Source organism: Epinephelus lanceolatus, chromosome 13 (genome assembly GCF_041903045.1).
Source record: "Epinephelus lanceolatus isolate andai-2023 chromosome 13, ASM4190304v1, whole genome shotgun sequence".
NCBI classification, from domain to species: domain Eukaryota; kingdom Metazoa; phylum Chordata; class Actinopteri; order Perciformes; family Serranidae; genus Epinephelus; species Epinephelus lanceolatus.
This window is the reverse complement of record NC_135746.1, coordinates 30,628,337-30,641,925: the sequence shown is the minus strand read 5'-3', so window position 1 is coordinate 30,641,925 and position 13,589 is coordinate 30,628,337. Positions and strand designations below refer to the sequence as shown.

The following is a 13,589-nucleotide window of genomic DNA, read 5'->3' as shown; positions in this document are numbered from 1 at the left end:
TTTTGAAGTGGGATATTCTTGCCTGTTTGACTGCGTTATTGTAGGTTTTGAGTTGTTCACGTAATATTTCGTAGTGAACTGTTAGGTTTGATTTTCTCCATCTTCTCTCAGCACTCCTGCAGTATCTTTTCAGTTGTTTGATTTCCTGATTTCTCCATGGGGTGTAGGTTTTGTTCTAATTGTTTTGATTAAAAGTGGAGCCACTGAGTCCAGCGTTGACTTGAGTTTGTTGTTAAAATTGTCCACAATAAAATCACAGGGTGCTGGTGAAATCTCTGCAGGAGTGCTCTGTAAAATCTGGATAAAATTTGCAGCCACTTCAGAAGTTAGGTAGCGTTTCCTCACTGTTCTCACCGGGGCCTCCTGTTGGTTAAAACTGGTGATGTTAAAAAACACACAAAAGTGGTCAGACACAGCCAGATCCACAACAGAGGACACACCCATGGACAGGCCATAGGTTATGACCAGGTCCAGGGTGTGTCCTCTGCTGTGGGTCGGCTGCGTGATATGTTGTTTAAAATCTAAACAGTTTAAGAGGTTTAAAAATTCTCTGGATACTGGGTTTGAGGTGTTGTCAATGTGTAGATTAAAATCACCAGTTATTAAAATCCTGTTGTAGGTGGAGTGAATGATTGATAATAATTCAGAGAAATCACTGATAAAAGAAGTGGAGTACTGGGGTGGTCTGTAAACCGTTATGCAAAGGATAGGAGGGCTGCTAAAAACAAAGGCATGATGCTCAAATGATGTGTAACTGCTAAAAGAAACTTCATTTGAGGACATTGTGGTTTTTGTTACTGATGCAGTTACGCCTCCTCTTTTACCTCCCCTAATACAATATAAAAAGTTAAAATTTGGTGGGCAGGCCTCGGTGAGAACAACAGGTGCGTCGGTGCCAAGCCACGTCTCTGTAAGGAGAATACTGTCTAGGTTATTGTCTAAAATTAAATCACTTATGATAAAAGATTTGTTTAAAAGGGAGCGCACGTTCAGCACTGCCATTTTAATGTTTGTGCTGAACGTGCGCTCTTCGTGACTTTTCAAATGGTTGTTAAAAACACGGTTAGGTCTAAAAACATTCCTGGGTTTCAACTTTCTAAGTGTAATGATAGTTTTTATGGTGTGAATGTCCTGTGTTTCCGGTTGCAGAGAAGGTGCTACTGAGGGAGAAGTGTGTGTGGTGCAATGTGTAGTGGAGGAGGGTGGAGGTGGGTGAGCAGTGAGTCAGGACGTGGCTGTGGTGCAGGATCGGATGGTCAGGTCAATGTTGACTGATAAAAGCCGTGATCCCTCCTGGTTTGGGTGGAGGCTGTCCCGTTTAAAAAGGTGGGGTCTGTTTAAAAAAGCTATAAAATTGTCCACAAAAGGGATACGTTTGGCCAAGCAGTGTCCCCTCAGCCACAGGTGCAGCTGGCGAAGGCGGCTGGTGGTGACGTCACCATAACGAGGTGGGGGAAGCGGGCCGGAAATAATTAGCCGCTTCCCCGTGTCCAGCAGGCGGTCCACCAGGGAGATGAAGTCCTGCTTGAGGACCTCTGACTGCTGGTTCCTGAGGTCGTTGATACCGGCCTCCAGGACCAGCGTGGAGGAGGAGGCGGAGGAGGAGGAGATGGACGAGCCCCAGAGCCCCTGCCCACCACCGACCAGGGCTCCCTCGTCTAGAGTGGAGTTGAGCTCACCGGTGCTCCTGCTCCACCCTCCGTGATGAAGCGCTGCGGCTCCGCGGGGCGAAGGCAGGAGGTGGAGAGTGCCGATGATTTGGGCTTGGCTCCCTGGCGGTGCCAGCGGGACTCGGCTAGTGCTGGTGTCGGAGTTCCGGTGGTTATGGAGCCGGTCCACGGCAGGGTGGTGTTGTTCGTGGCCATCATGCTCCGGTCACCAGCGCCGGATGCCGTCAGGTGAGCAATATGTTTCGCCTGGGTCGTGGCGACGGTGGTAAAATCCAGGAGGATCTTTTCCCTCTCCTTGAGGTCGGCCTGCAGTCCGGAGATGCTCTCCCTCAGTTTTGACAGGGTTGGGAGGCAGGACTCACACACCGCCAACATACCTGCGGCCTGTGCTGGAGATCTGTTCCCCGGGACACAGTATCAACACACGGAGGTGAGTTAAAATTTTTACCCTCGGTCGTGGGGCCGAAATGTCCAAGGGGACCTTCCCCACTTTTAAGGGGGCAGTCAGTTCAAGTGCCTTACCAAACTACTATCATGTTCAGTCTCACGTTTCTATAGTGCTTTAGTAGAGAGACGCTGCAGCTACTTCCTCAAAGTGACTTTAACACTGTTTTAGATTTTTATCTTTCTGAATTTGTTACAGACGTCCAAACAGCCAAAAACTGTTACAATTTTTACATGTTTTATTTTTGAATTGTCATCTTCTCAGTTTAATGCTGCAACAATCAAAGTGTAAGTTTTGTGTCTCGTCTGTCAATTGTTATATTAACACCTTAACGAAAATATAAATGCAACACTTTTTTGCCTCCATCTTCCACGAGTTGAATTAACAGATCTAAGAAAAATAACACATTTTTACTTGTTTTTTTAATTTTCAAACTGTTTCTCTCATAGGACAGTTATATGTTTCTGCAGTCAGTGATCCAGTTTAATGCTGCAACAATCAAAGTGTATTAATGGTCATGATGAGTCTCAAGTTCACACTGTGTCCAGACCCACAGTGCATTTGTGACACTGACGTGTTTCACCTCCTGAAAAGAAGAAGACGACAACTGAGTAAGTTGAAGGTGTGAAGACTGTTGGTTAAAATAAATGTTTGCAATGATGTGACTTGTTTTCTTTAGATGATATTTGTTAGAAAACAGACAGGATTCATGGTGATGTTTGACAGCACACATGAACAGAGAGGTGACAGACATGGTGCAGTATGATGATACTGTAGCAGCTGATGCTACACTGATGGTTCCTCATTATATCTTTGCTGGGTTTTTTTGTTGTCTGACAACTGAAGCAGAAGTGATTTGGTGAATGTGGTTAACAACAGCAGCAGAGGTCTGGAGGTTTTACCGTCTAATGATGACCAGATAAAAGTCAGAAACACATGAGACTCTTTAGAGCAGACAGTTAACACATTACAAGTTTATTTATTTTTTTCTTTATATCAAGGGTAAGGATTAGGAAACACCTCAATACTGACTATGATTTGGCTTATCTGACATCAGCTGAAAAAAGGGTGTCCACAAACTGAATCCATGCTCCTAAAATGTTATTTTAAGCACAGTGTAGACGCAGACTTCATCTGATATTGTGCTGGTGTGGGACTTAGACTGAACTCCTGAAAATTATAGTTACAAAAATGTCATGTATTTACAATACGTCACAATAACTTGCATAGGTAGTTATATACACAAAATCAATCTCACAAAATACATCATACCCAGAGGGTTTATCGTACACAGGCAATAGGGAGGACCCAAAGAATGACACAACATAGAGCAGGTAATCCTAAATTGTTGGACACATAAACAGATAAACAGGCTAAAAAAGGACATATTATGCTCATTTCTAGGTTGTGTATTTTGTTTTTCTACTCAAACATGATTATGTGCTTTAGCTTCTTGGTTTCTTAACCAATTTGTAACAACCTGAAAGTACCAAAAGTAAAAATGCTCATTGTTTAGGATGGCTCTTTTCAGGATCAGTGGTTTCATCATCTGATTATAATTATTGATGCAATGATGTGTACATCATTTAAATGTTGCAGCTGGGGCTAATTTCAACTAATTTGTACACCGTCAGGTAGCATGGTCAATTATAATACATCATAATTAATTAGATCTGTTCAGGTAACGACATGCAGGGACTGATGAAGCAAAAAGGGACAGAGAGACAGAATAATACATCCTCATGACACATGGGTGACTACATTTACTTAGCAGAAAGCAGTTATCAGTTATATGGTTATAAAAAGGAGATTAGGCAAGCCTTGAAAAAAAGATAAATCATGCAATTGTTATCAAAACAACATGTTGCAATGAATAAATAACATATTATCTCTTTGGTTTGTTGACAGTAGCGTAGAGGTCACTGGGATCAGCAGAGGCTCCAGCAGAAGACGAGGAAGCTTTCACAGTGCTGTAGGTCACTGCATCATCTTCATCATCATCTTTATCCTGGACCTGGGATGCAGCACATACATTACATACACATTAACTCAATTTGGCCTGTAGTGAGTCGAAGTTATTTACAGACAAACTGACATTAGAAGAATTGATCACAAAATGACAGATTTTTGTGATAAATACTGGTTCCCATTCCCAGCTTGTGAAATACTGACACTTGATCAGTTGCTCTCACTGTCTGATATAACAACGCACTGTGGCACCCTTTAAATCTTGCACCTTGATCGGCTTTTAATTACGCATGTACATGATGGCTGTCTTGTGTATCCTGCATCTGTTTGGAATGTTGGTTTTGTATGTCCTCAGAGATTAACACTACGTGTCCGCAAGAAGCAATATGCAACATGTAAGGCTCTTCTCATGCAGCGTTCCTACTAAAAGTAATGCATCACAATTCACATATGACCCACATAATCATGATCCAGTAATGTGTGTATAACCCACATAATTTGGAAGACTGTGATCACATGGAGTTGGTGGATGGGTCAAACAAACACAGGACTTTCCCCCACTGTTCAGGACCATGTGAAACCAAGTGAACTTTGAGTTATTTAAAGGTATGTTGTCACCATGTTTCTTTTCCTAACCCTAACCTACGCAACCTTACTTGCCTAAACCTAACCTACACAACATATGCAAGTATGTGAACAATTAATTCAAACTGCAGCCATTTTTCTATGTGAATGCGTGGTTAAAATCAAGTATATCTACGGCTTTAGCATCTGTATGAGACACACCAGGCCACATCACTGATAGACGCTTAGAGTAACTGACGTAATATAAAGAGCAAGAAAGTCTGTGTCAAGAGTTGGTCTGGGTGGACAGATGTGTCAAATTAACCCAGGACTTTCAAGCAGGAGACAGATGTCCCATGTGAAATCAAAAGTTAACGTTGGTATGCCACATGACATACGTCACGTTAAGTTACATTGGTAACAAGCATGTTTACTGTATTTCAAACCAAACCATGATATTTTTTCTAGAACCCTTTTTACACAGAGCTCACGCTATAGGGCCATGACAAAGTCTTTTTGCCTTTGTATTTTTACACAGAACCAAATGACTGCAGCATGATGCTGTTCCCATGTGTTATTTTAGACAGCATCCCGGCAGCACCAGTTACCTGGGCATTGCTGTTGGTCGTCTTGGAGTAGCTGATGGAGGCGTAGCAGACACCATCTGCAGAATCAGCCTGCACAGAGAAGACAGCATAAGGACGGCTCAGTAACTGGGATTTATATTCTTTCATGTCCTTTGTTTAGTTCAGTTAGCTTAACTAGCTAGTTAGCTATCACACTGCTACAGAATGGATGCATTTATTCTTCAACCTCCATGGTGGTCCAACTATGGAGGAGTGGATTGAGTAGAGCATTATCTACAGGGGAACCAACAAGTGAAGGTGGGTCTACAGAACTGTCATCTGGTATCTTTTAAAGAAGTCTACTAGCATGCAGGATTGAGGTGAAAAGATGACGAGGCACTATGTGCAGGCAGCCAAAAGGCCTATTTCTTTTCAAGAACAATGTTATAAATGCTTTATGAACATGTCAATAAAATCTAATTAAACTGGAATGTGTCTATAACTTTCATATTGCCGTTGGTGACCGTTCAATAAAAGCAAGAGCTCAGCAATAGCCTAAATATACCATGGTCATGGAAAATACTTTGCTCTGCCTGGCTGGCAGCAGGTGTAGGTCAAAATCATATGGCAGGACCCTGATAACACAGATCTGGTCAACAGTTTAACCACCTTCCTTAGTCAGTGGTTTTTGTATGAGTTCAAAGTTTAAGGTGATTTTCAGACAGGAGCCACTATTGCATCAACTTTTTCAACTTGCTGCCACAGCTTACTGTGTGGCCACACCCAAGGAATGGTTTTACAGGTATGAGTTCCCTAACCTGTATTCACATTACAGCAGAAAAACAAGGGTCTTGCACTATGTGTGTGTGTCAGCACCATGATTGATCAGTAACCTGTCCATGGTGTACCCTGCCTCTCTCTCAGTGTCAGCTGGGATTGGCTCTAGTCTCCCCCTCCCCCCATGACCCTCTAAATGCATAAGCATGCACCAGTGATGGATGGGCATCATCATGAGGCTTTAGTCTGTGGTGTTTTGTTTTGTTCACATTGCTATTTTCTTCATTAACATTGTATTTATTTTCCCCCCACGAGGAACCACGTAGTTTCAATACAATGCACTCTGCATTGTTTATATATTGTTTACTGTAAACTCACCATGTTTTCGTCCATTGGCGTTCTCTTACCTGAAAAGACAAAGATCTCGACTTAGGCTTACACAGCAAAAATACTGTTCAATCAAACATCCTTTTTCTCTAAAAGTTTAATGACACCTTTAGCTCTCTTCCATCTGATGAGCACCGCAGCAGTTATGAGCACTGCTGAACCCACTGACGCAATGATGACCCACCACCACCATGTCCAAACTGAAAGAGAATTAAGGTTTGGCGATGATGAGCTTCAGTATACTGTTATGTGTTCTTATACTGCATATTTGATCTCAGACGTGTGTAAACACTCCAAATGAGACTAAGACGCAGACAGACAGAAAAATATGAAATGTGAAGTCACCTTGTTTTGTTGGTGGGTTGTTGGTTGCAGTTGCTGATGTGTTTGTCCCGGCTTTTGTGCTTGTTGCCTTTGTTGTTGTTGTTGTTGTTGTTGTTTTTGATGTGCTTGTTCTTTTGGATGTTGATTTAATTGTCGTTGTTGTCGTTGGTTTAATTGTGGCTGGTTTTGTGTCCTTACCTGGACAAATGAAAAAAAAAAGTAATTACCATTTTCTACCTTACCATATTCAGTGAAAGAATGATGTAATCTGAACACTTAACTTAAAAATGTGAGAACAAAAGGCTGAAAATAAACTGCTGCACTTTCTACAGTAAATATCCACTTCAATTTCTCATCACACACAGTCATAAAGGTCACAGTGACAGAGCAGGTTTATATATTAACATTACTCTCATGCAGCCTCAGTGTGTTTTAACACCATCCATAGAGGTCAAACAGGATTACAGCACATAACATCATTACAAATTAACTTCATCACTGTAATCATAATTATTGTAATGTTTCAGTATATTGTTTAACAAGACATTATGATGTATATACTCACTGTCAACAACAGACAGATCATACACAGTGTCTTCACCGTGTTGTTGTCCTGATCTGAACAGTCTGCAGGTATAAAGACCAGCATCCTCAAGGCTGACCGTCTTTATATTCAGAGAACAGTCAGATGTAACATACAGCTGGTCTGAATTAGCTTTAATCTTCCCGTCTTCAAACAGTGTTGTTGTCTTGTCTGAGTGACTGAAGAGCCAGGTCACACTTTTACATTGCTCATCTATGACTTTTACAAGGCAGCTTGACGCTAACTCCAACTGTGGCATTGAAGGTTGTTAGAGTCTGGACAGTTACTGGTGACACAATGAGAAAGAAACATAAAAAATCAACTTAAATTTGAGTTCGATTTATATGTTAATGGTTAACATGTCTGTAAATGTCCCTTTTCTTTGCTTCAAGACTCTGAACTAAACTCAGCATTCACTCCACTTATCTGCCTGAGTTAATGAAGCTTATTTCATAAAATATTATTAGCAATATTGATGAAGGTAAAATCTGTAATTTGTATTCTCACCTGTAAACTGAGACACCAGTACCAGAAAAAAAAACGTGTAAATCCATCTGAATGCAACCATCATTCTCTCTTTCTGGTTTTCACACTCTGAACTGTCAGAGTCTCTGAGCCTGAGTTTTGCATTGGTTATACAGTACTTCCTGTGATGCGTAAAGTGTGACTTCCTCATAGCAACTTCTTAAGTTTTGTGTCTCCTCTCTCAGTTGTCAGTTTTTCGATTTATGTAGTTGGAGCCTAGAAGCATTTTACTGAATATATAGACCTCGGTGGAAATGTGTCTGTGGCTTCTTCCAAGTACGGCAAAGATGGGCGTCATAAGCCAGGACACTGCTGAAACACACAGAATATGCAGTTTACAATGTCATTTTTAAAATTTGTTTTATTTTACATTGTCATCATTTCATTCTATCGCTCCTCCACAGTGACTCACATTGAACACATAATACCCAGACAATAATCAACAGTTTATATCAACAATATATGAACATAAGAGGTCAGAGGTCACAGCAGCCTGACAAACGTGCCGTCAAACTGCAATGAGCGTGTCGGATGCAGAAATGCAGAGGGGAGATTGTTTTAAAAATACAGAAGAGGAAACTGTCGTTCAGTGTGGTGATAAAGGACTGAAGTGTTTTCAGACTAGCTGTCGGCCTCAGTGTGAAAATCAGTTACAACAGTAGCCGTCTACAGTGACAACACATTCTCACTCCCACCTTGTCACATATCGTCGCTTGGTCATGGACTTTCCAAGTCGACATATGACATGCATGGTAGCCTGGGTGTGTCTATTGTTGACGTTCTGGGATATTATGCCAACATCAGCCTGTTACATGCATTGCCTGTTCTCAAAATGCATTTCTGTTTTCACAGGAAATGTACAGTTTGCATACAGTCTCTTTCAGAATAAACCTACTACATCAGTACAACACCGCAGATCGACATTTTTTTTCCTTCAACAACAAATATACATAGTTACATTTAGCCAACACACACACATGGTTAGGTTTAGGCAACAAAAGCACAAGGTTAGGTTTAGAGAAAAATAAGAGGGTTTGGCTTTACATTTATACTGGAAGTGAACCGGCCTCCTGCGTGAAAGTCCATTATTGTTAGACCAATCCACCAACACTCCTACTCTGACTTTTTGCCCCCTTACCTTACGTTGTTGTCCAGCCACGTTTCCCCCACAATATCAGTCAGCGTTATGCACTCAGGTGCCTGGCTGTGTATCAGACGTGAAAAGATGGATTTTTTTTAATCAGTGTCTGATGAGGAAGTCACTGCCAAAGCACTGGTATTTGATGACTTTGGAATGAGAAAAGGTTGATGGTGACCCAAATCCAGAAATTCTGTCTCCCCTCTTTAAAATCAGAGGTTTTTTCAAGTCCATGAACGCAGGGCACGCGATCCTCCTCTTTTGTTCCCCCTCAGTGGCAGTTTGTGGAGTTTTGAGTAGCGGCGTGGGTAACTGATCAGTCTATCCTATCAGAGCTGATCCGATCAGATCGATGGATGAGAGGAGCAGCTGTTTGTGAGTGAGAGCAAAGTGCATCTGTGTGAAGCAATGATATCCAAATGGTATACTGATTTCAAAAGTGAACCGTCCACCTCCAAAAATGAAAAATCAAAATGTGGCATCAGGTGTTTTAATTGAGGGTGGTACAGTGATGTAGTGGTTAGCACTGTTGCCTAACAGCGAGAGGGTTCCTGGTCCAATCCCATGAGGGAGCCTTTCTGTGCAGAGTTTGCATGTTCTCCCCGTGTCCAGGTACTCCGGCTTCCTCCCACAGTCCAAAGACATGCAGATTGGGGATAGGTTGATTGATGACTGTAAATTGGCCGTAGGTGTGAATGCGAGTGTGAATGGTTGTCTGTCTCTACATGTCAGCCCTGCCGACCTGTCCAGGGTGTACCCCGCATCTCGCCCAATGTCAGCTGGGATAGGCTCCAGTCCCCCCACGACCCTCAAGAGAATAAGCAGTTAGAAAATGGATGGATCCTTTAATTGTGGCTGGTGGATAGTCTCTCAAGGTGACGGTCAGCTTATTTCAGCAATAATCTGACCGTCACCTTGAGAAGTTGCTGCCTCAATCAATCAATCAATCAATCAATCAATCAATCAATCAATCAACCCACCACAGTTTCTTTGCAAAAAGAAGAAGTAGATGACTGAGGAAGTTAAAAATGTACCCTAGTGATTGTTGATTAAGATAAATGTTTGCAACTATACAACTTGTGTTCATTAAATGATGAGATACCGTTACAATTTTTACATGTTATATTTTTGAACTGTCATTTTCTCAGTTTAATGCTGCAACAATCAAGTGTATTAATGCTCATGTTGAGTCAGTCCCACAGTGCATTTGACACTGACGTGTTTCACCTCCTGAAAAGAAGACGATGATGACTGAGGAAGTTGAAGGTGTGAAGATTGGTGGTTAAAATAAATGTTTGCAATGATGCCACTTGTTTCCTTTAGATGTTAGAAACCAGACAGGATTAAAGGTGATGTTTGACAGCACACATGAACAGACAGGTGAAGAGTCAAACTCTTCGCTCAGCAGAATTTCACTCTTGATGTCCGTGGTGCAATATGGTGACACTGTAGCAGCTGGGAGGGAACACAGATAAAATGATGTTTTACTGGTCTGTTGGTTCCTCATTAAGTCTCTGCAGTTGTTTTTATTTGCATTTTTCTGATAACTAAAGCAGAAGTGATTTGGTGAGAAGGTAGGTAACTGCAGCAGCAGAGCTCCAGAGGTTTTACCCTCTAATGATGACCAGATAAAGGCCAGAAACAGAAGTGTTGATCACATTGATAAGTGTCTGACTGAACTGTCTCTTCCACACTGAACTACTGTAACTCAGTTGCTGGCACAAGCTGTTTTCATGCCTGCATGTTTAGGGTCATCAAGACCCCAGCACTGCTCGCAGATAATAACAATGATGATGAGTACAGAATTTATTTTTCAGTTATGAAAATGTCTGCAAAGACACCTCAAATAATGGATGAAGAACTGAAATGCAGCAGTTGAGGCAAACAGAAGTTAATGATTTAGTGACAAAAGTGAATGTACATACATACTAGGTTTAGTAGCAAGTCCAAATAAAAGAAAGTGAGAATCCACAGAATGGCAAACCAGAAAGGGGAAGGAAACAAATGCAGACAGGCAGAGACAGATTTCAGGTCACAGGATTCAGATCACAGAGAAACAGAGGCTTGATGAGTGACATCAGAACTCTAACAAACTGTCCATTGACTGGGGGAAAGAGGCTGGTATATGCACTGCACAGCTGATGAGGAAAGTAGGAACAGGTGTGTAGGTGAGAGGGGATGTCAGGTGACCAAGACTGGTAATAAGGCTGAGGACATCTAGTGGATGGTTCAAGAATCGCAGTCTGAGGGTTGAGAGAAAGGTATATGGCCTGTGCAAAGTGAGCAGGGACACAAGGAGGTCTTTTCATTTCTCTATTTTGTGCTTCCACGTCTCCACTCTCCACCATCCTCCTGCCTGTCGATCTCTCTAGGAGAGAGGAGGCTTGTCAGAGGAGCTATGAGCAAGGATATATAGGTGTGTCCTTTGCAGAAGTCTTTTCAGTACCAATGACATATTAAAGAGACTGAAGCTGTACCACACATCATATTTGATTGATGTCAGTCTAAAATGAGGGCACCAAAGCACAGATGTCTCATTTGGTGAACTGATGTTGCCTCCACTCCTCTCTCCTAGTGTCTCTTCCTTGCCTCCTCTGCTCTTGCATTTCAGATAGGAGGGACTAAAGTCCAGTTCAGACCAAAGATTTGTGACAGGCTGTAACCTGCAACTACTTGCAATACGCTGTTCTACAATGTTCTGAAAAACCTGCCAGTTTACACCAATGTGACCAGACTAGATATTTCCATAGCAACAACTCTCCCCTCTCTGATTTCCAAGCATTTCAGGCTTATAGTATAGCTAAATATAATTTGTAGCTTCTTAAAATATGTGTAAGGACAGTGAGAGTTGCTCAAGTTAAACAAAACCTGAGCTTCAGATGGATCATATTTCAAAAAAATATGTCGCAATAATAACATAACCGGTGCTGATTTATTGTCAGTTTAGACATGGCGTGCCATGCCAAACAGCACTGGAGATGGACCTTCTCTAGAGTGTGTCCAAAAGCCGGGCCGCCTGCCCTCGAGTGGGTAGCAGTGACATCTCGCCGTCCACAGCCAACCCCCAATGACCCCCATCCTCCCCTTCAAACAAGCTGTGTATTGCTAGACCTTACTCACCTCTGTCTGCAGGACAGCAGAGAGGAAGGTGTTTTTAAAAGTCTCTGTGTGTTCAGCTCTTAGTACGTCTGTAGCTTCTAACTGAATCTTTGTAGTGTGGAGTTTAGTTTCTCTCCTGCTTCCTGTTTTCACTTTAGATATCTGCTTTATTTTACTGTTTCATGTTCTGCCATATTAGAAGTTGTGTTAAGCTGCTGCTGGAAAACTCAACATTTCCTTATTTTGCTGCTTGCTTCACAATACAAGTATTACATAACAAAATAACGGGGGACTTTTATTTTTAAGACTATAGGAATTTAAATATGTTTATTACTGAATTAGCGGAACTGTATTAGTGGCTTTACTTCAATTAAGACAAATGTAATAATATTGCAGGGAGGAAGAGTACAAGCAGAAACAGCCACAGTGAGATGCTGATGAAGAGCTGCAGACAACAGGCTCTTCATCAGCATCTCTGCAAACAGCTCACCTCCACCAGGCAAACTTCTTTTTCCTGCCCTGCTGTGGAAAAATGCATGCAGCAAAAATAACAGGGACTTTAGCCATCAGCACTCTGCTTTTAAACGTCACCACCTAAAGCCTAGTTCACATTACACGATTTTCACCATGATTTTGACATCGCAGAGGATCTTGAGAGCCACGTTGGGTCGGAGGTGAGTCGGCAGATAGTCTGCCACGACGAGTCTTCATGTGTTAACAAGTCTACGAGCGAGTCACCCCCTGACTGGGACTGGATATCTGGTATGCTAGAAAACTGGAGAAGTGTGACACTACTGACAAAGAGCATCAGCGAATGAGAAGCGGGATATGTCCCACGTCAGCACGCAGGAGGACGGAAGAAATGTGAAGACAAGATTGCCAGGTCTGCTTATTAGCTGCAGCTTTGGGCGGGGAGTCGCTTCTTTTGGGCTTGTTTCCATAGCCCTGGTTGCTTGTTTCTCTCCCAAGATCTGGCAACACTGACAAGCCGGGAAGCAACAGCAACAATGGCGGCGTCCACAGGATCACAGGGGAGCGCGTTGTGTTTGAACCCAGGCCCTGGAGGCAGATCTGATTCCACACTGGGAAGAATATCCATGCCTTTACGATGTGTCTAAGTTAAAAAACGTAGTTTGGTGACATCACCACGTTATCTGGGGCTCTGTCAGCGAGGGCTCGGTGGAGAAATCTTGTGGTGTGCACACACAGGTCGTAACGCAGTTGGCGAGACTCCCGATGACAGAAACACACGTCGCCAGGTATGAACACTCAAAAGACTATGATAGTCTCTGTGACGCAAAATCGGGGTGAAAATCGTGTAATGTGAACTGGGCTTTAGACAAGCCATCATCAGTTTAAGACACACCTTCAAGAAGGTAGCCCTGCTGTAATGGAAATGCAAATCCCTGTTGTGCTGGGCTGACAGCCCAAACCAAACCAAACCAAGCCAAGCCAAGCCAAGCCAAGCCAAGCCAGCCCATGACTGTTAAAAAGGGGTAATAGAACATTATGAATGTATCCTAACTTACTATGAATGCCCTCA

The 13,589-nt window shown here is 42.4% G+C and overlaps 1 protein-coding gene and 1 long non-coding RNA gene across 2 annotated transcripts; one reads left to right on the top strand and one right to left on the bottom strand.

Moving 5' to 3' along the window:
* Positions 1-1,432: 1,432 nt before the first annotated feature.
* On the top strand, positions 1,433-5,153 carry LOC144466545 (uncharacterized). Its single transcript, XR_013493161.1, has 3 exons — positions 1,433-2,100; positions 2,565-2,726; positions 4,024-5,153. It is a non-coding gene; the product is annotated as an uncharacterized LOC144466545 (long non-coding RNA).
* LOC144466543 (uncharacterized) lies at positions 3,126-7,873 on the bottom strand. Its single transcript, XM_078173979.1, has 7 exons — positions 7,792-7,873; positions 7,267-7,570; positions 6,723-6,899; positions 6,485-6,577; positions 6,369-6,397; positions 5,256-5,324; positions 3,126-4,129 (listed from the first exon to the last, which is right to left on the bottom strand). Exons 2-7 carry the CDS (start codon positions 7,541-7,543, stop codon positions 4,001-4,003), a joined length of 774 nt encoding a protein of 257 aa, XP_078030105.1. The 5' UTR covers positions 7,544-7,570; positions 7,792-7,873; the 3' UTR covers positions 3,126-4,000.
* Between the last annotated feature and the right edge of the window lie 5,716 nt (positions 7,874-13,589).